Source organism: Choloepus didactylus, chromosome 19 (assembly GCF_015220235.1).
Source record: "Choloepus didactylus isolate mChoDid1 chromosome 19, mChoDid1.pri, whole genome shotgun sequence".
In the NCBI taxonomy this organism is placed as follows: domain Eukaryota; kingdom Metazoa; phylum Chordata; class Mammalia; order Pilosa; family Megalonychidae; genus Choloepus; species Choloepus didactylus.
This window is the reverse complement of record NC_051325.1, coordinates 13,960,025-13,985,205: the sequence shown is the minus strand read 5'-3', so window position 1 is coordinate 13,985,205 and position 25,181 is coordinate 13,960,025. Positions and strand designations below refer to the sequence as shown.

Below are 25,181 nucleotides of genomic sequence, written 5' to 3'. Positions count from 1 at the left end.
AGGCACAATTATAGGGAGGCCTAGTCTCTCCTTTGTAGCAAGTCTTCCCCAAACAAAGTCCTGTGGTAGAGGGCTCAGCCCATCAAACCACCAGTCCCCTATGTCTGTGAGCCCATCAGTTACCATTGAGGTGGGGAAGCCCAACACCCATGCATTCTCTACCAGCTCCTCAAGGGGGCTCTGCATATTTTTTTCATTGTTTTTTTTTTAATTAACTTTTTTTAAATCAACTATATAAAAAAAATTTTTAATACAATAAAAAAAAACATTTTAAACAAACCATAACGAGGGACGAAAAAAAAGACAGCTAACCTAAGACAACTACTTTACTTCCAACATGTTCCTACTCTACCCCAAGAAAATAACCTAATATAGCAACATTTCTGTGAACTTGTTCCTACCATACCCATCAGAAATTAACAGACCATAGTCATTCCTGGGCATTCCCAGATCATTAAATTTACCCACAATAGCTTATCTGTCTTATTGGGTTATCATTCCCTCTTCCTTAATTGCTCTCTATCACTAGTTCCCCTACATTCTACATTATAAACCATTTATTTTACATTTTTAAATGTTCACATTGGTGGTAGCATATACTCGTTCTCTTTTTGTGCCTGGCTTATTTCGCTCAGCATTATGTCTTCAAGGTTCATCCATGTTGTCATATGTTTCACGACATTGTTCCTTCTTACAGCTACGTAGTATTCCATCGTGTGTATATACCACATTTTATTTATCCACTCATCTGTTGAAGGACATTTGGGTTGTTTCCATCTCTTGGCAATTGTGAATAATGCTGCTATGAACATTGGCGTACAGATATCTGTTCATGTCACTGCTTTCAGACCTTCCGGGTATATACCGAGAAGTGCAATTGCTGGATCGAAGGGTAACTCTATATCTAGTTTTCTAAGGAACTGCCAGACTGACTTCCAGAGTGGCTGAACCATTATACAGTCCCACCAACAATGAATAAGAGTTCCAATTTCTCCACATCCTTTCCAGCATTTGTTGTTTCCTGTTTGTTTAATGGCAGGCATTCTAATTGGTGTGAGATGGTATCTCATTGTGGTCTTAATTTGCATCTCTCTAATAGCTAGTGAAGCTGAACATTTTTTCATTTGTTTCTTGGCCATTTGTATTTCTTCTTCCAAGAACTGTCTTTTCATATCTTTTTTTGCCTATTTTACAATTGGGCTGTCTGTACTGTTGTCATTGAGTTGTAGGATTTCTTTATATATGCAAGATATCAGTCTTTTGTCAGATACATGGTTTCCAAAAATTTTTTCCCATTGAATTGGCTGCCTCTTCACCTTTTTGACAAATTACTTTGAGGTACAGAAACTTCTAACCTTGAGGAGTTCCCATTTATCTATTTTTTCTTTTGTTGTTTGTGCTTTGGATATAAAATCTAGGAAGTGGCTGCGTAATACAGGATCTTGAAGATGTTTCCCTACATTATCTTCTAGGAGTTTTATGGTACTGTCTTTTATATTGAGATCTTTGATCACTTTGTGTTAATCTTTGTGTAGGGTGTGAGGTAGGGGTCCTCTTTCATTCTTTTGGATATGGATATCCAACTCTTCCAGCCCCATTTGTTGAAAAGATTGTTATGTCCCAGTTCAGTGGCTTTGGGGGTCTTATCAAAGATCAGTCAGCCATAGATCTGGGGGTCTATCTCCGAATTCTCAATTCAATTCCATTGATCTATATGTCTATCTTTGTGCCAGTACCATGCTGTTTTGACAACTGTGGCTTTATAATAAGCTTCAAAGTCACGGAGTGTAAGTTTTCCCACTTCATTTTTCTTTTTTTGAGTGTCTTTAGCAATTCAAGGCATCTTCCCTTTCCAAATAAATTTGATTACTAGCTGTTCTAGTCTGCTAATGCTGCAGAATGCAAAACACCAGAGATGGATAAGCTTTTATAAAATGGGGGTTTATTTCACTACACAATTACAGTCTTAAGGCCACAAAGCATCCAAGGTAACACATCAGCAATCGGGTACCCTCACCGGAGGATGGCCAATGGCCTCCGGAAAACCTCTGTTAGCTAGGAAAGCAGCTGGCATCTGCTCCAAAGCTCTGGCTTCAAAATGGCTTTCTCCCAGGATGTTCCTCTCTAGCAAGCTTGCTCCTCTTCAAAACATCACTCCCAGCTGCACTCTGTTTCCTCTTTGAGTCAGCTCATTTATATAGCTCCACCGATCAAGGCCCACCCCGAATGGGTGGGGCCACGCCTCCATGGGAACATCTCATCAAAATTATCACCGACAGCTGGGTGGGGCACACTCCAAGCAAATCCAACCATCACCAAAACTTCTGCCCCACACAAGACCACAAAGATAATGGCATTTGGGGGACACAATACACTCAAACCAGCACACTAGCTTTTCCAAGTCTGCAAAGTAGGTTGTTGGAATTTTGATTGGGATTGCATTGAATCCGTAGATGAGTTTGGGTAGAATTGACATCTTAATGACATTTAGCCTTCCTATCCATGAGCATGGAACATTTTTGCATCTTTTAAGGTCCCCTTCTATTTCTTTTAGTAGAGTTATATAGTTTTCTTTGTACAGGTCTTTAACATCTTTAGTTAAGTTTATTCCTAGGTACTTGATTTTTTTAGTTGCTATTGAAAATGGTATCTTTTTCTTGAGTGTCTCTTCAATTTGTTCATTTCTAGCATATAGAAACATTACTGACTTATGTGCATTAATCTTGTATCCTGCTACTTTGCTAAATTTGTTTATTAGCTCTAGTAGCTATATCATCGATTTCTCAGGGCTTTCCAGATATAAGATCATATCATCTGCAAACAATGACAGTTTTACTTCTTCCTTTCCAATTTGGATGCCTTTTATTTCTTTGTCTTGCCGGATTGCCCTGGCTAGCACTTCCAGCACAATGTTGAATATCAGTGGTGACAGCAGGCATCCTTGTCTTGTTCCTGATCTTAGAGGGATGGCTTTCAGTCTCTCACCATTGAGTACTATGCTGGCTGTGGGTTTTTCATATATGCTCTTTATCATACTGAGGAAGTTTCCTCCAATTCCTACCTTTTGAAGTGTTTTTATCAAAAAGGGATGTTGGATTTTGTCGAATGCTTTTTCAGCATCTATTGAGATGATCATTTGATTTTTCCCTTTTGATTTGTTAATGTGTTGTAATACATTGATTGATTTTCTTATGTTGAACCATCCTTGCATGCCTGGAATGAGCTCCACTTGGTCATGGTGTATGATTTTTTTAATGTGTCTTTGGATTTGATTTGCAAGTATTTTGTTCAGAATTTTTGCATCTATATTCATTAGGGAGATAGGCCTGAAGTTTTCCTTTACTGTAGCATCTTTGCCTGGTTTTGGTATTAGCTTGATGTTAGCTTCATAAAATGAATTAGGTTGTGTTCCATTTTCTTTGATGTTTTGAAGGAGTTTAAGTAAGATTGGTGTCAGTTCTTTTTGGAAAGTTTTGTAGAATTCCTCTGTGAAGCCATCTGGCCCTGGGCATTTATTTGTGGGAAGCTTTTTGATGGCTGGATCTCTTTGCTTGTGATTGGTTGTTGAGGTCTTCTATTTCTTCTCTAGTCAGTCTAGGTTGTTCATATGTGTGCCAGTTTGAATATATTGTGTCCCCCAAATGCCATTATCTTTGATGTAATCTTGTGTGGGCAGATGTTATCAGTGTTGATTAGACTCTAATTCTTTGAGTGTTTCTTTGGAATGCACCCCACCCAACTGTGGGTGATAACTCTGATTGGATAATTTCCATGGAGGTGTTGCTCTGCCCATTCGGAGTGGGTCTAAGTTGAGTCAGTGGAGCCATATAAATGAGCTGACGGGCAGAGAGAACTCAGTGCAGCTGTGAGTGATGTTTTGAAGACGAGTTACAGCCAAGAGGGACACTTTGAAGAAAGCACAAGAGCTGCGGATGAGAGACAGTTTGAAGACGGCCGTTGAAAGCAGACTCTTGCTCCAGAGAAGCTGATAGAGGACACATATCCCAAATGCAACTAAGAGTGACATTTTTGAGGAACTGCAGCCTAGAGAGGAACATCCTGGGAGAAAACCGTTTTGAAACCAGCACTTTAGAGCAGATGCCAGCCACGTGCCTTCCCAGCTAACAGAGGTTTTCCGGACACCACTTGCCATCCTCCAGTGAAGGTACCCGATTGCTGATGTGTTACCTTGGACACTTTATGGCTTTAAGACTGTAACTGTGTAGCCAAATAAACCCCTTTTGTAAAAGCCAATCCATCTCTGGTGTTTTGCATTCCAGCAGCGTTAGCAAACTAGAACAATATGTTTCCAGGAAATTGTCCATTTCCTCTACATTATTCAGTTAGTTGGCATATAGTTGTTCATAGTATCCTCTTATAATTTTTTTAATTTCTTCGGGATCAGCAGTAATGTCACCTTTCTCATTCATTATTTTGTTTATATGGGTCTTCTCTCTTTTTGATTTTGTCAGTCTAGCTAGGGGCTTGTGAATCTTGTTGATCTTTTCAAAGAACCAACTTTTGGTGTTATTTATTCTATTGTTTTTTTGTTCTCTATGTCATTTATTTCTGCTTTAATCCTTGTTATTTCTTTTCTTCTACTTGTTTAGGATTGTTTCCTGTTCATTTTCTAACTTCTTCAGTTGATCCATTAGTTCTTTGATTTTAGCTCTTTCTTCCTTTTTAATGTATGCATTTAGTGCTATAAATCTCCCCCTCAGGACTGCTTTTGCTGCATCCCATAGGTTTTGGTATGTTGTGTTCTCATTTTCATTCATCTCTATATATTTAGCAATTTCTCTTGCTATTTCTTCTTTAACCCACTGATTGTTTAGGATTGTGTTGTTTAACCTCCAGGTATTAGTGAATTTTCTAAGTCTCTGATGGTTATCGACTTCTAATTATATTCCATTGTGGTCAGAGAATGTGCTTTGAATAATTTTAATTTTTTTAAATTTATTGAGGCTTGTTTTATGTCGCAGCATATGATCTATTCTGGAGAAAGTTCCGTGAGCACTAGAGAAGAATGTGTATCCTGGTGATTTGGGATGTAATATTCAATATATGTCTGTTAAATCCAATTCATTTATCAGATTATTTAGATTTTCAATTTCTTTATTGGTCTTCTGTCTGGTTGATCTATCTATAGGAGAGAGTGATGTGTTGAAGTCTCCCACAGTTATTGTGGAAACATCCATTGCTTCCTTTAGTTTTGCCAGTGTTTGTCTCATGTATTTTGTGGCACCTTGATTGGGTGCATAAACATTTATGATTGCTATTTCTTCTTGTTGAATTGCCCCTTTTATTAGTATGTAGTGGCCTTCTTTGTCTCTCATAACATCCTTGCATTTAAAGTCTGTTTTATCTGAGATTAATATTGCTACTCCTGCTTTCTTTTGGCTGTAGCTTGCATGGAATATTTTTTTCCATCCTTTCACTTTCAATTTCTTTGTGTCCCTGTGTCAAAGATGAGTCTCTTGTATGCAACATATTGATGGTTCATTTTTTTTAATCCATTCTACCAATCTATATCTTTTGATTGGGGAATTTAATCCATTTACATTCAACATTATTACTGTAAGGCATTTCTTAAATCAGCCATCTTATCCTTTGGTTTATTTTAATCAGATATATTTTTTCCCTCTCTCCCTTAATGTCCTTTTATGTACCTATACTGAATCTATTTAGTACTGAACCTGTCCCCATATCTCTCTCTCCTTTCTTTGTTCTTCTGTCAGTAGGGCTCCCGTTAGTATCTCAAGTAGGGCAGGTCCCTTGTTAGCAAATTCTCTCAGCGTTTGTTTGTCTGTGAAAAAATTAAGCTCTCCCTCAAATTTGAAGGGGAGCTTTGCTGGATAAAGAATTCTTGATTGGAAATTTTTCTCTCTCAGAATTTTAAATATGTCATTCCACTGCCTTCTCGCCTCCATGGTGGCTGCTGAGTAGTTACTACTTAGTCTTATGCTGTTTCCTTTGTATGTGGTGAATTGCTTTTTTCTTGCTGCTTTCAGAACTTGCTCCTTCTCTTCCTTGTTTGACAGTGTGATCAGAATATGTCTCGGAGTGGGTTTATTTGGATTTATTCTATTTGGAGTTCACTGACTTCCAGGTTTCTTAAGCAGAGACATGAGAGAAATTTGCTGTATAGGGATAGGGAGACATGGGAGAGGAACTTGAGGAGAAGACTGGGCTTATAGGGTGACTCCTCTCCTCCAAATCATGGGGAATGGAAATCCTTGTGGATGCATCTGGAGGGAGCAAGAAGGGAAAGGGGGTGTGTTGCTTGATGGCTGGTCTCTATTTTATTTGTGATGTGGGAGATGTGTTCACTTGAGAATGAGGAAAAGGGGATAGTAGGAAGAGCAAGAAGGGAACTTGACAATTAGGGTAAAGGACAGTGCAGAAGGCAAAGGGAGCTCTGCCAGGGCTAAACAAAAGGAGTGGAAAGCTTGATTCTTTATAGATAAAACATCAGAAAATGCCCTCTCCCCCAATCTCTGTACTGTATTATTACAGATAATGTAAAAAAAAAAACTGTATTTAGAGAGGTTTTATTTTGCACAATAGCAGAGTTCAGGATTATACAATATGGTATTTTGGCAATTTATGACTCAATTGGATCCCTATTGATAGATAATTCAAATTACTCAGTACTAAGTGTATTGTTTTTGTAGTAAAAGATATAACTGGATAACTACTAAGCTTTTTATCCATGTAGAGATGTAAAAATACTATGTATTAGTAGAACATAAACCACACTTCCATCACATAGGATCCAAAGCCAAGATAAATTTTAACTACATGTGAATATAAACATGTATTAGTATTTATTATTTGCATTTTATATTAAATGGTAATAAATCAAAAGCCCACCATCAATGTTGGTTTGTAGCTACTGGCAGCCGTAGTCGCCTGAGTTAATTGTGACCTTTACGTTATTTGAACATATTTAAAATTTTTCTTATTATTAAAGGATAAGATCTGCTCAATTTTCTTCATATCAAATAAGAATATCCACTCTTAAATGATTTTAGAATCCTTAGAGACTTTCAAGCAAGACCTTCCGTAATATTTAGCTATTTTTAAATGTCAGGTACAGTTGAATTTATTGCCTTATCAGCCTAGACTATCACCCAAAGTCTCCTGTTCTTAATGATACTTAGCAGATTGTCCATATATTGATAGCAACTCCACATTTGGAAAATTTCCAGTCTACTCATGGCAAAGGAAGGCAGGTGTTTTTCTCAAACACGGTAGAGGCTTCTTTTCTTGGCATTTGGTTGGTTTAAGGGGTGGTGTGAACTAAGAAGAGCTTTTTAGGGGAAAAAAAGTCTTTCTCATCAACCCGAACCCTCTGAAAAGACCAGCCCACTCATAAAAGTCTGCTCACTCTAACTGAAAAGCAAATTTGCAGCAGGAATATTTCAAATACTTATGGGAAAACACAGAATGAGTCTTACACGTATAAATTCTTTAGAAGCCTCCACTCACGTGTCCTGGGCATACTGCTTGAAACCACTCGCAGGAGGGGCTCGTGGGGTTGAGCGGCAGCGTGGGTCAGCAGTGAGGGAGCCTCCTCGGGCTCAGAAAACACAGATTTCTTTTCTGGCCACACTGTTTATGAGCTTCGTGACCTTGAACAAATTACTTAACATTTCCAGCCTCGATTTCCTTATGTATGAAACAGGGAGAATAAAAACCTGCCCCTCTCCCCCATGCCATTCCCAGCACGGATTGTCTTGAAGATTAATCTTTATGATAATGCCTTTGAAAGTGCCCTAGTCATGGAAAGCCTTGTACACACATAAGTCAGTGTTACTCTTAAAAGGGAATCTTCCAGAATTTTCTCCTGGGTGAGACTTCGATATCCTGATCTGAGTACCTGAGTTTAATAAGGCTAATGTTTATCGATGGGAATTAGGTGATCTTTGGATCCCTTTTAATAGTTTGCAGTCTCCCCGGAGGCAGAGGCAGTAAGAGCCGTGGCCTGGGTTCAAACCCTGGATCTGGGACTTGCTAGGTTTCTGCTCTTGGCAGCCTCACGTTGCCTCAGTTCCCCATAACAAAATAGGGATAACAGTGTTACTTACCTTGTGTTGCTGTGAGGATTACATGAGAAAATACCTGCAAAATGCTCAACTGCAAACACTCACCAAGTTCAGCCTCTGCTGGTGGTGATCCCAAGCAGTTTCTTAGAAATAGTCTGGAATTCAAACTGTTCATTGATGTATACTACATTTACTGCTCTCCTCCCAGTGTTTGGATTTTATTTTTATTTTACTCTGAGAAGCACAATATATATATATATATAAAATAAAAAAATAAATAAATCTAATTGAACAGTGTCTGTCATTACAGTTTCTGCTATTAGCAGCTCTGGGGATATCTTCCTTCTTTCATTTAAATGGCTGGTTCTATTTGAAGGCTTGTGCAAAAAGAGTTTCTAGGTTCAAATAAAAATTCAGCAGTTGGATAAAACATGAAATAAGATTAAATTGAATTAGAAAAAAATTTCACTGAACAGCACTTTACATCTCCCCCTTTTTTTGCTTTCCTTTTAGCCCTCATCTGAAGTTCAGTAACCTGACCCTGATTTCAACCCATGGACTCCCAGGAAAAAACCTCCTGGGCACTGAACAAAGGAGGTTTTTAGCAAGCGAGTATGAATTCTATTTGCTTTTTCATTCTGAGGCCTAAATGTCCTAATTTGTGTTTTTGTACTAAATAAAAGATTTCAGATTGGACAGGGAAATGTGGTGAGCTTTTCAACTGGAGTTCAGATGTTACTTAGGAGACCCAAGTGTAAACCCATTAACAAGTGAATAGCCAAGTTGGGTAGGCTTGAGCTACCATTTTGTATTTGTGGGGAAATGTCTATCCATTTCCAGATGACTAGGATGGAACCTCTGACATTTGGGTTCTGAGCAACACTCCAGGCAGGGGGACTTGGTGACTGTATTTACATAAGACCAGGCAACTTCCCAAGAGTTCAGAGTTGGAAGGTAAAGGACAGGGGTCACCTGACTGGGGTTGGGGTCTCACACCCACCAGGGCCATCTGTAAGCAGGGGCTGATTAGGCAGAGACCTTCTATGCCATTCTAAGCAAGCTTTATTTTCTCATCCCAGTAGAATCACTAATTGACAACATCCGTCCTAGAAAATACCATTTCATTATCTCACAGCTATCATTAATTTTAATTTCCTGTTGCATATCATGGATATAAGAACTACTAGGCTCCCTGCCTCTAGAAACAATCTCCCAATTTTTCCAATGAGGAAGAAGTAAATTGTTCCCTCTGAGGGGGTTCATTTCAGAATCCTTCTTCTGTTGAAGACATGCTCTACTTTCAAACTGTGAGAAAATTCACAGCTACCTTGCCAGCAGAATCAGGCTCATTTGCACCTAATACTTTTATCAGACCATAAACTTTGATTTTTCGAAGGACATCATGAAGGTATGATAGAAAGGGCATAGGTTTTGGGTCAGGCAGATGAGGAGTCAGACCCTGCCTTACTACTAAGGGCCTGGGCAAGGAAATTAATTTTCTGAGCTTTGGTTCCATTGATTGTGAAAGGTGCATAATAAGCCACCCTTCCCAGATTTTCATTAAAATTAGAATAACACCCAGTTCTGATCAAGAGTCAAGGATCATCACATGTAGTTCCCCTTCCTCACTTTCCCTCTTTCTGAATTGCATGATTCCTCAGAAATGTGGGTTTTATTGACAAATGTCTAAAGAGGAATTTACTTCAGTCAGCTTGATAAACGTATCAGCCCCACTTTTAGGTGTGTTATAGGAAAGAACAGCTGGTGAACTACCTTCTCCTGGTGTATAGGCAGCCTGTGGGTTTGGCGGGAAAGTTACCTGATGTCCCCTGTTTCTATCCTCACCTCTGTCCATTGTAGTCAGAGTAATGCTGCAAAAATTTAACTCAGATCATGTCAACCCTCTTATGGCCCAGAACCTCACTGTCTAATATGGAAGCCATTAGACACTTGTGGCAATGTACATTTAAATTTAAATTAAATGTGATTAAAATCTCAGTTCCTCTGTCACACCAGCCATTATAGCATGTCCACCATGTTGGGCAGACAGAACATCTCCATCATCACAGAAAGTTCTAGAATTTGTCAATCAAAAACCTTACCCTGACATCTTACTCTTCTAACCTCATCTTTAACTAGTTTTGTCCTTGTTCTCTCCACTCCAGCCATGCCAGCATCCTTGATGTTGCTCAAATACACCAGGCAAGTCCCCATCCTGGGGTCTTTGCATTTCTCTCTTCAAGTCTTTGCTTAGGTCACCTTTTCAATGAGGCCTCCCCTGATGACACCATTCATTTACAGCCAACACTCCCAGTGTGCTCCAGTCCCCCTTTTCCGTGCTCTGTTTTCCCCTTGCCACAGAAATCCTACAAAATGTTACATAATTTGCCTTTTGACATTATGCGTATCCTCTATATTCCAAATCTCTCAACTGTAACGTAAACTCTGTTCACTGATATATCCCCAGCACCTGGGACAATGCTTGGCACATAGCAGGTGCTCAATAAATAATGTTGAATAGATGAAAGTTACCTCCAAAAACACCTGCAAAAGTTCTCTCACTTAAGTTATAGATGAGCTAAACGACACAGCCAGGTGCCTTCTGGATGGGTGTTCTTAGCAACCACAGTTTGAACCCTATGCAGAATGTTGCTTTGCAAGTGGTCCTCATACCCCGATATAGGAAATTACCTCTGGTTATGGCACTTGAAATAACAAGTGCAAATGACATCACAAATATAATCATTTAAATTCCTCATTCTAAATACTGATTTTGAGCTTTTCCCTAATCAGTGTTGTGATTTATTATTATAATTATTTTGAAGAGCCAATTTTTCTCCACTCCCTTCCACCCCCGTCTCCAGCCCCCACTCTCCACCCAGCCCTGTCCAGCCCCTTGTGGAGGTGCTAATGACGTCCCTGGGCTGCAGCAGACAGGAAGGCAGTGGGAGGGAAAGAGAAACAGGAAGCAGGAGCAATCCACTAATTGGACAATCAACCCTGAATAATTGAAAGTTAATTGTGATGCTCCTTCTTCTGAGAGTCACAGTAAATCTTTTATGAAAACCTCTAAGGTTCCTTCTAGTTTAAAGGGTTCTGATTCCACAAAGTGCAGGTCTCCACCATATTTATATTTATTCCCCTTGAGTTTGCTTTTAATTTTTGCACCTGGGTGTTGTGCTAAGTCTTCTGACTAGGTTTAGGTGCGGTATCAACCTTGAGCATGCTGTCCACTCTTCAAAAATGCCCTTTTCCAGAAATTTCCCCACCCTGCATTTCTTTCTTTTTTTTTTTTTTTTTTTTCCCTCACCTCCTTTTTATCCATCTCCAGAATTTTCTATGAAGGCAAGCTCACTGGAGATGTTTTTGTCAATGCGTCTTCCTTGGTTTCTTCTCTCTTTTTGAGAGAACTCCAGTGGAGGCATTTCTCTTGTCACCAACTCACGGGACAGCCTGTGCCATGTTAGAATGTCAATGCCCATAAACTCTGCTGAGGAAATAATTTTGGAAAAACATCACAGTCTTCCAATGTGTAGTTGCATGCACCTGGTGGGTAAACTAAGGAAGGTCCAGAATTATTTTTGGATAGGAGGGGAAAAAAAAAAGGACAGTATCACCTGTATAGTGATATCTTAAATGGAGAAATGTCATTAGTGTAGTAGCTGACTATAAAAGCAAGCATCCCACATTCTTCACCACTTCTTTTTGCTTCGGAGTATAGACTCCTGAAAACCAGTGGTTCCAAGTGCCAGTTCCCACTGGACAGAGTTTCAAATTTTAACTCTGAATATGCATTCTGACATTGTCAACATTGCTGTCCTAATGTCATTAAAAATAACATTGTCTTAGCCTTCCCCAAATTTCCCTCGAGAGCTTTTATCTTTGAGTAAATCCTCCTAAGACTAATCCCTGTGCACTAACTATATTTAATTTTTCCTCATCTTGGACGACTTGCAGGGCTCCTCCTAATATGAAAGGAACTGCATAACAAGCAGATACTATCCTTTGTGGGTCTCTGACAAACGTGCAGAATCAACAAAGTTTCTGTTTTCCTATGAAACTATCAAAATGGTTTTCAAAAGGGAATCTCATTTCAGCATCTATTATTTCCCTGCAACAGGCCAGCCCCCTGATTTTCCTTTCGTAGTAAAAAGAAATTTTCCTGTTTTTAAGTATTGTTTCATGGAGAGACACAAAGCCCAGAGTGCCGTTCTCTTTTGCAGGCCCTATAACGGGGTCTAATGTGCATCCATTACTAGAATTCTCTTTGTGTGGCAAGAGCAGACCCATGTGTGGATCAAAAAGAAAAAAAAAATGTTCTCCCATTACCACTTCAGAGCTCTGTTTGCCTCCAAGGAGAGTAAACAGGATTATGTATCATCATTATTATTTAGAATAATACCCTTCATGCATGCATCCCACTTGACAAAGCAGCGTCTCCTACATTCTCATGTTCATTTCTTGCAATGATCGAGGCATGTCAGGAAGGTGAATTACCCCATTTTTAGAGGGGAGGAGACAGAAGTGTGGAGAGGGGACATGGCGTCCAGTGTCTTCTGGACCCAGAGCTGAGTCACAGACCAGGGCACAGTTCTCTGTGACAAGGATCGTGCAGCCCAAATTTAAATGGAGCACCTATTGCTCTGTTACTTCACACTCTCAGTCTTCACAGCAGGATCGTTAAAAAGTCATTTACACAAAACCAAACCCTTCAGGAAATTCTGGAAACAATGCTCACAAAACTCTTTAAATAAACCTAAAGCCACAAGAAACCCATTCTTCTCATGTTATGGCAGAGTGCTCAAACACAAACGAAACCCAGAAACTGAAAACCCACACGGCCTTCAGGGCCTCAAAGCTGTAGCATTAACATCTGCTCTGAACCTAAAGGTCATAGAAGTCCCAGTTCCCCAAGTCACCTTTGCATGTGGAGTGAACCCCAAAAGTCTCCAGCGATCGTACTCACTGCCAATGTAATTCCCTCAAAAGAAAATAGGTTTTGTTGTTTCGGCATGCATCCACACATGGATTTTAAGAATATGTCATTTACTGGGAAGTATTAGCAAACCGAAAGGGTTCTTGATATCCCAGGACTTTGACTCCTCCTTTGAGAATGCTTGACACTCTTCTTCCTTCTTCGTTACTTCCTCTTCCTTACTCCTTTCGAGTCTGTGATCAACATAATTCAACAGCCAAAATAAATCTAGAGCCACCATGAAATAGAAGCAGAAGAAAGAGCATATATTAATGATTTCACACACATGTGCATGTGCACACACACACACACACACACACATACACACCTTCCCTCTTGTGGATTGGCCTAAGCCAGCAAAACAATTTAACTTCCACCGAACGATGTCAATTTGTGACTGTTTCATAACAAAGAATCTCTCAGTATCAGTCCCGGTAAACTCACGGCAAAGACACAGACTCGGCTGGCTGGGGAACTTGGCCCAGCTCACCAGATGTCTGATTAATGCCCACTGTCAGCTGCTCAAATGTCACTTATGGATCTTCTCTCTCTGCAGCCACTGTTTTAATGATAAAGATTATGCGCTGATGTCACTTTGCTCCTGGGTGAACGTTGTGGTCGGTCGGATGACGGGCATCGACCGAGCGGCCAAGCACGTTGTGGTTTCTGAGGAAGAAATTGTGCCGTACGACCACCTCATCCTCTGTACCGGGCAGCAGTACCAGGTGAGGCCAGGCACCCAGGCGGCACGGCGCATGTTTGACCGTCTCCATGATTAACGATTTATTTGTTTACTGGGGCACTCACTTCCTGGGTAAAGAGTATGCCTTCTAGCACAGACATCTGCCGTTCCATAGTCATAAAAGCCATGTTCAGGGCCCATGCACATGACCAAAATTGCATCCTGAAACCGTCCCAGAAACCCATTCCAAGAAAAACATTCTGCTCAAGGGTAAAAATCACAGCAAGTTGGAGAAATGTCATTCTTTAAGCTGTTGTCCCAAAGTGTCTCACTGACTGCTTCACCAGAGCAGAATCCGCACACAACCAGGCATGCATTTGGGGTAAATTAATTTATACCTCAAGGGGCTAATGGTTGGCGATGGCGCCGGGGTCACGCAAGAGTATTTTCAAACACGCACACCTTCTGTCAGGCCTTATTTTATTTTGTCTCTGCTATAAAGTTAGGAAATCTGATTTGCTGATGATCCAGTGGCCACGCTTTCCATCTTGATTAAATTCTCACACCGTATTTGAATAAAGCATTGCTGGAGGCAGCTGAAGCTGTTAGATATCTTAGGACAGCAATTTTTAATATTCCCACACTTTGATCCACGTTAGAGTTTCATGTGGACCACAAAAATAGGCTATCTCCCCAATGAAAAGAGATGGGCCTTGTAATTCAAGGATGGGGTCCTTTAATTAGATTTTTGCCCAGGAGCCTGGCTAGGCCTCCATGTGGAATTGTTCCTGGTGACAGTCAAGAAAAAGTCCACTTGATGATTATTGCCTTCTCCTCCTCTGTGGGCACTGCTGTGTGTTATCTGGTACTATCTTAGACCATCTTGTGAATGGTTGTGGATTCAATTCAGTGTGCATTGGCTTTCTAGGCATTGCAAAGCTGGGAGAAGGAGGCACATGGAAGGTGAAAGCCAGGTCTGTGCTGTGCAGCTTTGCACATTGCTTTATCGGTGTCCTCAGACTTGGCTGCACATTAAGGTCACCTGGGGCACTTTTAAAAAATGCCATGCCTAGGTCCCAGCTCTAGACATTCTGTTCTAATTACTCTGGGGTGGGACCCATTTATCAGTATTTAAAAAAAAACACACAAAAACTTCCAGATGATTCTAAGCCAAGGCTGAGAACCACTGACTGAGACATTTTTGACCTCAAGTACCTCATCTGTAGCTTAGAGCAGAACTTCTCCTACATGCACACAGATCTCCTGAGCATCTTGTTAAACGCAGGTTCAGCTGCAGCAGGACGGGGGCGGGGTCTGAAATGCTGCATCTCTAACAAGCTCCCAGGTGGGCCACACCTGGAGCAGCAAGGTTCAGCCCAGGCTCTGAGGGGCCTTCTAATTCTGAAATACTGCAATCCTGAAATGACACTGTCACTATTCTCCAGGTGCTCAGAATTCCAAAGTCTGAATGCTCTATCTTAAAATACTAAATATCTTTTTTTTTTTTTTTAAAAAAAAAAAGAGAGAAATCTAATTCTCAAAGGATAGAAAAAGATTTTTTGTTGTTGTTGTTTTAAAGAGTCAAAATAAACTGGAGGAATGTCTTCATTTTTCTATTTGAATATTCTTCTTACACATGGCAGCATTAAACCCACAGAAAATACCATGCCCGTTTCAGCATATCTCACCCTCACCTGCCCCTTGGGTTCCAGCTGCTGCCTGGGGATGCATTCTTTGGAAAACGTGGTGGCAGGCCCAGCCAAGTGTCCAGAGACTTGGGCATTAGCCCATGTGTGTCCAGCTGCCCCTGCAGCTTTAGTTCCTGGCACATTAAGCTCTTGCCCTTTTGACAACAGGAAAAATGAAATGAAGAAGTGGTAAAGGGAGTTCCAATTTAATTTTTCCAGAAGGACATAAAAATTAAAAGTACATAAAGTGATACAGAAAGGGCAGCTGAATTCACTGGGCGGGGTTGGGGGTGTGTTGGGAAGGCCTTCTGGTTCTTATTTCTTTCCCTATTTCTTTCTTCTCAACTATCTCATGGTTTTGTCCCAATTCTGTGATTTTAAAAAAATAATTTAAAGGGTGAAAAACAAAGCTTGGACCCAATGTAAGAAGACAGCCTGTTATAAAATATAATTATAAACCTTAATCTCTAATCAGACTTTAAAATGGGATGCACCACTCTAAAATATTTTGCAATGTTTCTGATGTCCAGATATGTCATATCACTTATATTTTTTATCAGAAAGTACAGCACAGGTAAAACATTGAATTGCATTGCTGGCAAGCCTGAAAAGCACTGTTCTCTCCCCAACCTGCTCTATTCCCAAACCCTCTTGCCTGAGGCAACCACTTGAAGCCTTTCTGTTCTTGGTTCTTCAATGGTTGCCCCATAACTCCAAATATGTGTTTGTAGAAGTTCTTCCCTTGATCTGTGAAATTCAGATATTATCTATGAATGCTCCATTTTGAGAGATGAAGATTTAGCTAGTTAACTTGCAGTACCCTCCAGCTCCCTTCCCCACCCCTCCTATCCATTTTTTTATTGTCTTTACTGTTGAGCACACACCAGCCCTGAAAGGCCACACTGAGAGAGCTGACAACCTGGGTCACTGTGTCCTGCAGGGGCAACTCGTGGAGAAACAGAGAGATGCTTGCCCATGCCTGGGTGTGGGTAATCGCAAAAAGAAGAGTTAAAATGTGCCAAGCCAAAATCAAATGGGTTTGGCATTGACCTTAAGAAGACCATGGCATGGACTCTTCAAAGAGTGATGACCACTAGAAGCCAACTAGTTATGAGGCAGGTACCTGCAAGCAAGCAAGAGAAGGACTGGGAACTTGAGTTCATCAGCTTGATATGGGTCAGCAAGATGACATGGTCTCCAAAGAAGTTAATTGCGACTCTGACTGGGAAATAAAGGCATGGTGTCTAGACCATTCAGGCCAAGGCTCAGGCCAGCCACAACCAGGGGCATCAACGGGCTTTCTACTCACACAGCTGAGAAGGGCACCCTGTGCTGTCTGACACCACTCAATGTGACAAGACCTCACTATATTAGAGGATGATTAAAGGGGAAAAACAAAAAGCATGGGGTCAATGAAAAGTGACCTTTTAAAGTACATCTGCCCATGCTTTACACTTCTTCCCTGCAAGAGATGGGGTCTGTGTCTCCCCGCTTTGAGTCCAGGCCAGCTTGTGCTGCCTGGACCAGTTGAAGACAGAGGAAGTCACACGGTGTAACCTCCAAGGCTGTGCTACAAAGGCCGTCTGGCTCCTGCCTCGTTGGGGGAGCTTTCGCTCCTGAGCCCTGAGCTTCACGTAGGAAGTCCAAATACCCTGTGTGAATGATTGGGGAGGGGGGGTGCAAATTTCAAAGGAAAATAACAGAATACCGCAACTCCCCCAAAGAAAAGAATAAAAGAGGCAGACGTCAACAGTTTCCTTTCCAGTGTTAAATGGCAAAGGAAAATGAACTGCGCGGAATTCCGAAGAAAATGTGGTGATTCAGTAATTACATGCCCCCCGCCCTCAAGTCTCTCATGTTTGAAGAGAGCAGAAAGGCATTCTTTTTTGTGCAAAGACTCAGGAAAATTATCTTCCACACTCTTTACTTTAATGTGTACTCTGAATAAATGAGACAGAAAGAAAATTTAGTACTTCACAATAGTCTAAAAGGACAGATGGCCAGCCCGGAAAACAATTTAAAATGGCATGTCTAAATAATTTTTGTAATTCTGAGAATAAATACAAAGTAGAAAATAATGACTCTTAATCTAAATTAATCAGAGACCAGCAGGTTGTTGAAAATAGAGAGGAGGCAAGGGAGGAATAAGTGTGGTCTTAAATGGGCAAACTCAAAGGCCATGTTTCAGTCTTGAGGAAATAAGTTGAAAGATAATAAGGTTAAAGAATGCTTTTGAACAACATAAGGAAATTCAGCTCCAAAACACTGGCAAAGATAAAGTGGAAGAAAACATTATTCATTTAATCAAAGGGCAGGAAACAGCCCACAGCTTAAAAGTGAAACACTAAAGCCTGAATGTTATAAGGAAAATCATACAACTGTTGTAACAGGGGAATTGCTTTCAGTCACCCTGTAGAAGACCCGGGCTCGGTTTTTATGCTCATTTCAAAATACAAGAGAAAGACCCAAACAAAATGACACCAAGAGTTTCAAAATTTAAAAAAAGATAGTTAAAAGTGCACCCCCAAAAGATGATGTCAGACAAATTCAAACCACCGTTAAGAAGGAGCAATATCAATACCCAACAAAGCAGAATTAATTGACTCAAGGAAAAGCACTCATTAAGTAGAGCAACTTCATACTGACAAAGGGTACAATTGGTGACAGAAAGATGGAGGTCATGGGTCCCTTATGTTCTGAGCAAGATTGGGTCAAAGGATGGTTCACAGAAACAGTTAGAAGCACACCTGGTATATTCAGTTCGTTTCTTGGAGCCACACTTAGGCAGAAGCACATTGAGAAGCTCAAATTAACTCCAGAGGTTTAGCCTAGATTCAGGGTAGACAAGATGGCTGTCCTCAACTACTTGAAAGGTTTTCATGTAGAAAACAAATTAGACTCATTCATCCTGGCGCCCAGGGAGCCAAACCAATAGAAGCAATGAGAAGACAGTGCTTGTTTGTCTAAAGAAACAACTTTCTATTCATCTTAAAGTCCGCATTCCCCACCCCCCACAGTGTAAGACATAATTTTATTGCCATTTCATTCACAATTGAATTTAACATTTGAAAGGAATTCAAGGATTTCTTTAAATTTACCATTCATAGTTTACTTTTTCTCTGAATATTATGTCATTTTTTTTTGCATAAGGAAACATGAGAAATAAATGCTAATAAAAATTTAAAACTATCAAGGTTTATTTTGACATGTATACATTTAACTGTATATTCTTTCTTTAAATAAAATATCACAGAGCATGAACTCTTAACTGAATCTGTCTCTGTCTCTTTTTGTCTCTTCCTCTGACTTTCTCTATCTCTCTCCCTCTCTCCTTTTTTCCCCTCTTCCTCCCTCCCTCCTTCCCTGTTTCTTAGATGTGATGAATGGATTTTGATGGCTTTTAAGAATCCTTACAACACAGAGATTATAGAACTTACTGTTTATAGCTAGAGTCAAACAGTTCAAAAAAAAAAAAAAGAAATTTCTTTCTTTCTCTTATTAAATAAATGAAAAAGGAAAGCAATTCATGTCTGGTAAAATGTCTCCGTGGTGTTACAAGGAAGCCAGGCCCCTTCTGTCTTTTATATTTAGTTTCCGTTCTCAGCATCCCAAGATGGCTGCTGGGGCTCCAGCCATCTCATGCGTAAGAAGCAGAAAGGAGCAAGGACTAGTGTAAACTGGTTTTCATGTTGTTTCAACCAAGGAAACCTGTTTATATTTTGGTACTATATTTACTAAATATATATACTTAAACTATATTTGGGAAATGCAGTTTTGCAGCCAGCAGTCCTTGCCACATGAGGTGTGTGATTAATTTGGTGAGTGGAAAGGGGTGGTCAGGGTGCTCCCACCAGCCACTGAAGCAGGCTCTGTATGATCCCAGGTCCTCGGAGGGAATGTTTGCAAAGTTGTCTGCTGCTCTCCCAGGACAACTTAGCGGCAGAGCACTCTCTATTTTGATTAGCCAGCACTGACGGCACGTCTTCCTTAAACATACCCAAGCCCTCGCATTAAAGTTTATTCCTTTCCTTACTTTGATGACATAATATCAATTTTTACCCCTAAATCCTTCTTTATTCACTGAGTCCTACTAAATTCTTTCTGGACAGATTAATTGGCCTTGGGTGTTTTTGTTTGTTTGTTTGTTTAAATTCAGTTTTATTGAGACATATTCACGTACCATACAGTCATCCATGGTATACAATCAGCTATTCACAGTACCATCATATAGTTGTGCATTCATCACCACAATCAATTTTTGACCATTTTCCTTACACCAGAATGAATAAAAATAAGAATAAAAAATAAAAGTAAAAAAAGAACACCCAAATCATTCCATCCTCCCCCATCCCACCCTATTTTTTTTTTAGTTTTAGTCCTCATTTTTCTACTCATCCATTCTTATGTTGGATAAAGTGAGTGTGAGCCACAAGGTTTTCACAATCACACTGTCATCCCATGTAAGCTACATAGTTATACAATCATCTTCAAGAATCAAGGCTACTGGGTTGCAGTTTGACAGTTTCAGGTATTTACTTCTAGCTATTCCAATACACTAAAACCTGAAAAGGGATATCTATATAATACATAAGAATGCCCTCCAGAGTGACCTCTTGACTCCATTGGAAATCTCTCAGCCACTGAAACTTCATTTTGTTTCATTTTGGTCAGGAAGATTTTCTCAATCCCACAATGCCGGGTCCAGGCTCATCCCCAGGAGTCATATCCTGCATTGCCAGGGAGATTCACACCCCTGGGAGTCAGGTCCCATGTAAGGGAGAGGGCAGCGAGTTCACCTGCTGAGTTGGCTCAGCTATAGAGAGAGAGAGGGCCACATCTGAGCAACAAAGAGGTATCCTGGGGGAGACTCTTAGGCACAATTATAAGTAGACTTAGCCTCTCCTTTGCGGCAACAAACTTAATAAGGACAAGTCCCATGATAGAGGGCTCAGCACGTCAAATTGTCAGTCCTCAATGTTTGTGAGAATATCAGCAATAACCCAGGTGGGGACTTCTACCACGTCTGCATTTTCCCTCAGCAGCTCGGGGCGGGGGGTGGGGTGGGGTGGGGGGCTGCATATATGTTTTTATTCTCTGCCCAAATTACTTTGGGATATGTTGCTATTTCACACTAATCTGTACAAAACGACCAGATCTCACTTCCTATTCAAAGTGCCATGTAATTATGGTGTTTGAATAAATTGACCATACAAGTTAAATTATTTAGTGGGCTGTAGAAGATACATATCCTGTACAAAATAAACATCTCTTCTCTTGTTCTCACACAGAAGTTGAAGTTTTAAAACATAGTCAGTATCAGCCTTTACCCTTTGGCCTGATTTGCCTTAGCCCTAATCAGATCTGCTTCATTCGTATCTCTAACTGAAGTGTGATCTCTTTTTCAGCTTTTTTTAATGGTTGGTGTACACGCTAATACTGACATTCATAGCTGCCAAGCTCTAGCTCTGAGTTTCAGGTATCACACAGATACCCAAAGTTCCAGAGACAGAGCAGGTTATACACAAAGGGATCAGCATCTCAGAATCTGGAGATAGCCATTACAATTCAGGAATAGATGTGACTGCTGTAAGAGCTTACAATCTAGGCACCATTACAATAAGCATTCCCCTGATAAGCAATGCTCTAAGATTCAATTATCAGAGTTTCCACATTGTAGTTAATCCATATTGGTGAGCCATTATAATGTTTGTCTTTTCATTTCTGGGGTACTTCACTTAAAATGCTGTCTACAGGATCCATTCACCTTGATGTGTATCTGACAGCTTCACTCCTTCTCACAGTTGCTCATTATTCCATTGTATGCGTATACCACAGTTCACCATTCTGTTCATCAGTCTGTGTACCCTTAGGTCACCTCCAACTCACTGCAAATCATGAATAGTGTCTCCATAAACACCAGTGTGCAAATGTCCATTCATGTCCCTGCTCTCAGATGTTCCGAGTATGTACCCCATAATGAGGTTGCAGGACCTTATGGCACCCACATACTTAGCTTCTTGTGAAACTACCACACTGTCCTCCAGAAAGGCTACACTATTCTACCTCCCCACCAACAGTAAATAGGTACGTCCCTCTCTCCATGTTTTCTCCAGAAGTTTTATCCCTATTTATATTTCTTTCTACAATTTTATAGAGATATATTCACATACCATACAATCATCCACAGTGTGCAATCGGTTATTCATGGTATCATCGTATCATCGTATAGTTGTGCATTTATCACCACAATCAGCACTTGAACATATTCATTACTATGAAAAATAAAGTTTTTTTAAAGAATAATAAAAAAGATAATAAAAATAAATACCATACAATGCAATATAATAATAAGGTCACCACTACCAAGAATCCCATATCCCTCCCTTATATCCCCCTTTCATACACATTTAGCTTTGGTATATTGTCTTTGTTACATTTGATGGAACCGTGTTACCATGTTACTGTTAACCATAGACTTCAGTTTGGTTTGATTATATTTTTCCCCCAATACCATCCCTTTTTCAACACTTTGCGTGGTTGACATTCATTTGTTCTCCCACATGTGAAAACATTATTATATTTGTACATTTAGTCACAATCATTGACCACTCTAGTTCCACTAAGTTATACAGTTCCAATCTTTGTTGTCTATCTTTACTTCTGATGTCATACATGCCCCTGGCCCTCCTCTTTCAGCTTTACTCACAGACATCTTTGTTCAGTGTACTTACAATATTGTGCTAGCATTACACAGTATTATGCTATCTATTTCTGGATCTATACAATCAATCCTGTTGAATATTCTGTACTCCTTCAGCATCAAATGCCTGATCTCTATCCTCTTTCTATCTCCTGATAGCCTGTGTTCTCAGCTTTTAACTCTCTAAGTTTGCTCATTAATGTTAGTTCATATTAGTGAGATCACACAGTATTTGTCCTTTTGTTTCTGGCTAACTTTGTTCAACATAACGTTCTTAAGGTTCATCCATGTTATTATATGTTCCATGACTTTGTTCTGTCTTACAGCTGCGTAACATTCCATCATGTTTATATACCACAGTCTGTTTATCCACTTGTTCATTGATGGACATTTGGGCTGTTTCCATCTCTTGGCAATTGTGAATAATGACACTATAAACATCGGTTTACAAATGTCCGTTCGTGTCTTAACTTTCAGTTCCTCTGAGTATATACCTAGTAATGGAATAGCTGGATCATATGGCAAATCTACACTTAGCTTCCTGAGGAACCTCCCAACTGTCTTCCAGAGTGGTTGCACCAATCTACATTCCCACCAACAGGGACTAAGTGTGCCTCTTTCTCCACATCCTCTCCAGCATTTGTAATTTTCTGGTTTTTGGATAATGGCCATTCTGGTGGGTGAGATGATATCTCATTGTGGTTTTGATTTGCATTTCTCTGATAGCCAGTGAAGCTGAGCATTTTTTCACATTTTTGAACCATTTCTATTTCATCTTCAGAAAAGTGTCTGTCCATGTCTTTTGCCCATTTTTTTAATTGGATTGTTTGTCTTTCTGTTGTTGACTTGTAGGATCCCTTTATATATTCAGGATATTAAACCCTTATCTGATATGTGGTTTCCAAATATTGTTTCCCATTGCATAGGCTGCCTTTTTACTTCTCTGATGAAGTCCTTAGATGTACTGAGGAGATCCCATTTGTCTATTTGTTCTTTGGTTGCTCGTGCTTTGGGTATATGGTCTAGGAAACCACTTCCTATCACAAGATCTTTAAGATATTGCCCTACATTTCTTCCAAGAGTTTTATGATCTTAGTACTAATGTTTAGGTCTTTGATCCATTTTGAGTTAATTTTTGTATAAGTGTGAGATAGGAGTCCTCTTTCATTCTTTTGGAAATGGATATCCAGTTCTCCAAACACCATTTATTGAAGTGGCTGCTCTGTCCCAGTTGCTTTGACTTGACTGCCTTATCAAAGATCAATTGTCTGAATTAAATGCCAAGGATGATCCTGGATGGGATCTGAGGATGGAGGAGAGAAGGCTCAAAGGGACACAGATGGGACATAAGGAAAAAAAAAAAAGGAAATATAGAATGTAAGCTTTGTATCAATGTTGAATTTCTTGAACTTCTTAGCTGCGCTTAATGGGATTGCATAAAACAATGTTCTTGTCCATGGGAAAGGTATATGTGAATTATATTGTGTGTTCAAAGATATGTGCAGCTTGCTCTCATATGTTCAGAGGACAGAGCAATAGACGATGGATGACAGACAGGGAGGGAGGGAGGAAGAGAGGGATGGAAAGAAAGAAATGGTGGTGTGACAGGATGTTAAAGATGGTGGACTGGGGTATCAGAGGAGGGGGGTTGGGTATATGCTGGAGTTCTATGTATGGGGTTTGTACTGTTTTTGCAACTGTTCCTGTAAGTTTGAATTTATTTCAAAATGAAATTTATTAGGAAAAAAAAAGATCAATTGTCTCTAGATGCGAGGGTCTATTTCTGAGCACTCAATTCGAGTCTGTTGGTCGGTGTATCTACCCTCATGCCAATGCCATGTTGTCTTGACGACTGTAGCTTTGTAATATGTTTCAAAGTCAGGTAGTGTGAAACCTCCCGCTCTGTTCCACTTTCTCAAGATATTTTTGGCTATCCAGGGCAACTTGCCCTTCCAAGTATATTTGGTTATTGGTTTTTCTATTTCTGCAAAGTAAGTTGTTGGGATTTTAATTGGTATTGCATTGAATCTGTGAATCTGTGTAGGTAGAATTGACATCTTAACTATATTTACTCTTCCAATCCATGAACATGGTATGTTCTTCCATTTTTTTAGGTCCTGTCTGATTTCTTTTAGCAGTTTCTTGTAGTTTTCTCTATGTAGGTCTTTTGTGCCTTGGTTAAGTTCATTCCTAAATACTTGATTCTTTTTGTTGCTATTGTAAATGGAATTTTTTTTCTTGATTTCCTCCTGCTGTTGCACATTACTTGTGTATAGGAACACTACAGATTTTTGTGTGTTGATCTTGTAGCCTGCCACTTTGCTGTATTCATTCATTAGTTCTAATAGCTTTGCTGTAGATTTTTCTGGATTTTCTACATATAGAATTATGTCATCTGCAAACAGTGAAAGTTTTACTACTTCCTCACCAATTTGGATGCCTTTTATTTCTTTTTCTTGCCTAATTGCTCTAGCTAGAACTTCCAGAACAATGTTGAATAACAATGTTGACAGTGGGCATCCCTGTCTTGTTTCTGATCTTAGAGGGAAAGCTTTCAGTCTTTCTCCATTGAGTATGATGTTAGCTATGGGTTTTTCATATATGGCCTTTATTATATGGAGAAAGTTCCCTTCCATTCCTATTGTTTGAAGTGTTTTCACCAAGAAAAGATGTTGAATTTTGTCAAATGCCTTTCTGCATCAATCGAGATGACCATGTCATTCTTCTGCTTTGATTTATTGATGTGGTGTATTACATTAATTGATTTTACAGTGTTAAAGCAGCCTTGCATACCTGGGATAAATCTCACCTGTGCTGCTGGATTCAATTTGTGAGTATTTTGTTGAGGATTTTTGCATCCATATTCATTAAAGAGTTTGGTCTACAATTTTCTTTCTTTTTTTTTTTTTTTTGTAGTATCTTTGTCTGAGTGGGGTATTAGGGTGATGTTGGCTTCATAGAATGAGTTCAGTTGGCCTTGGGTTGTTTTTTTTTTAATTCAGTTTTATTGAAATATATTCACGTACCATACAATTATCCATGGTATACAATCAACTGTTCACAGTACTATCATATAGTTATGCATTCA

At 39.8% G+C, this 25,181-nt stretch overlaps 1 protein-coding gene across 6 annotated transcripts in view; it reads left to right on the top strand.

Annotated features, from left to right (window-relative positions):
• Positions 1-25,181, top strand: part of CFAP61 (cilia and flagella associated protein 61) — a 302,443-nt gene that overhangs the window by 161,417 nt on the left and 115,845 nt on the right. For all 6 annotated transcript variants that reach the window (XM_037812259.1, XM_037812260.1, XM_037812258.1 and 3 more), the window contains 2 exons: positions 8,562-8,660; positions 13,580-13,748. In XM_037812259.1, the coding sequence (XP_037668187.1) occupies positions 8,562-8,660; positions 13,580-13,748 (268 nt within the window). The remainder of the gene's footprint in view (positions 1-8,561; positions 8,661-13,579; positions 13,749-25,181) is intronic.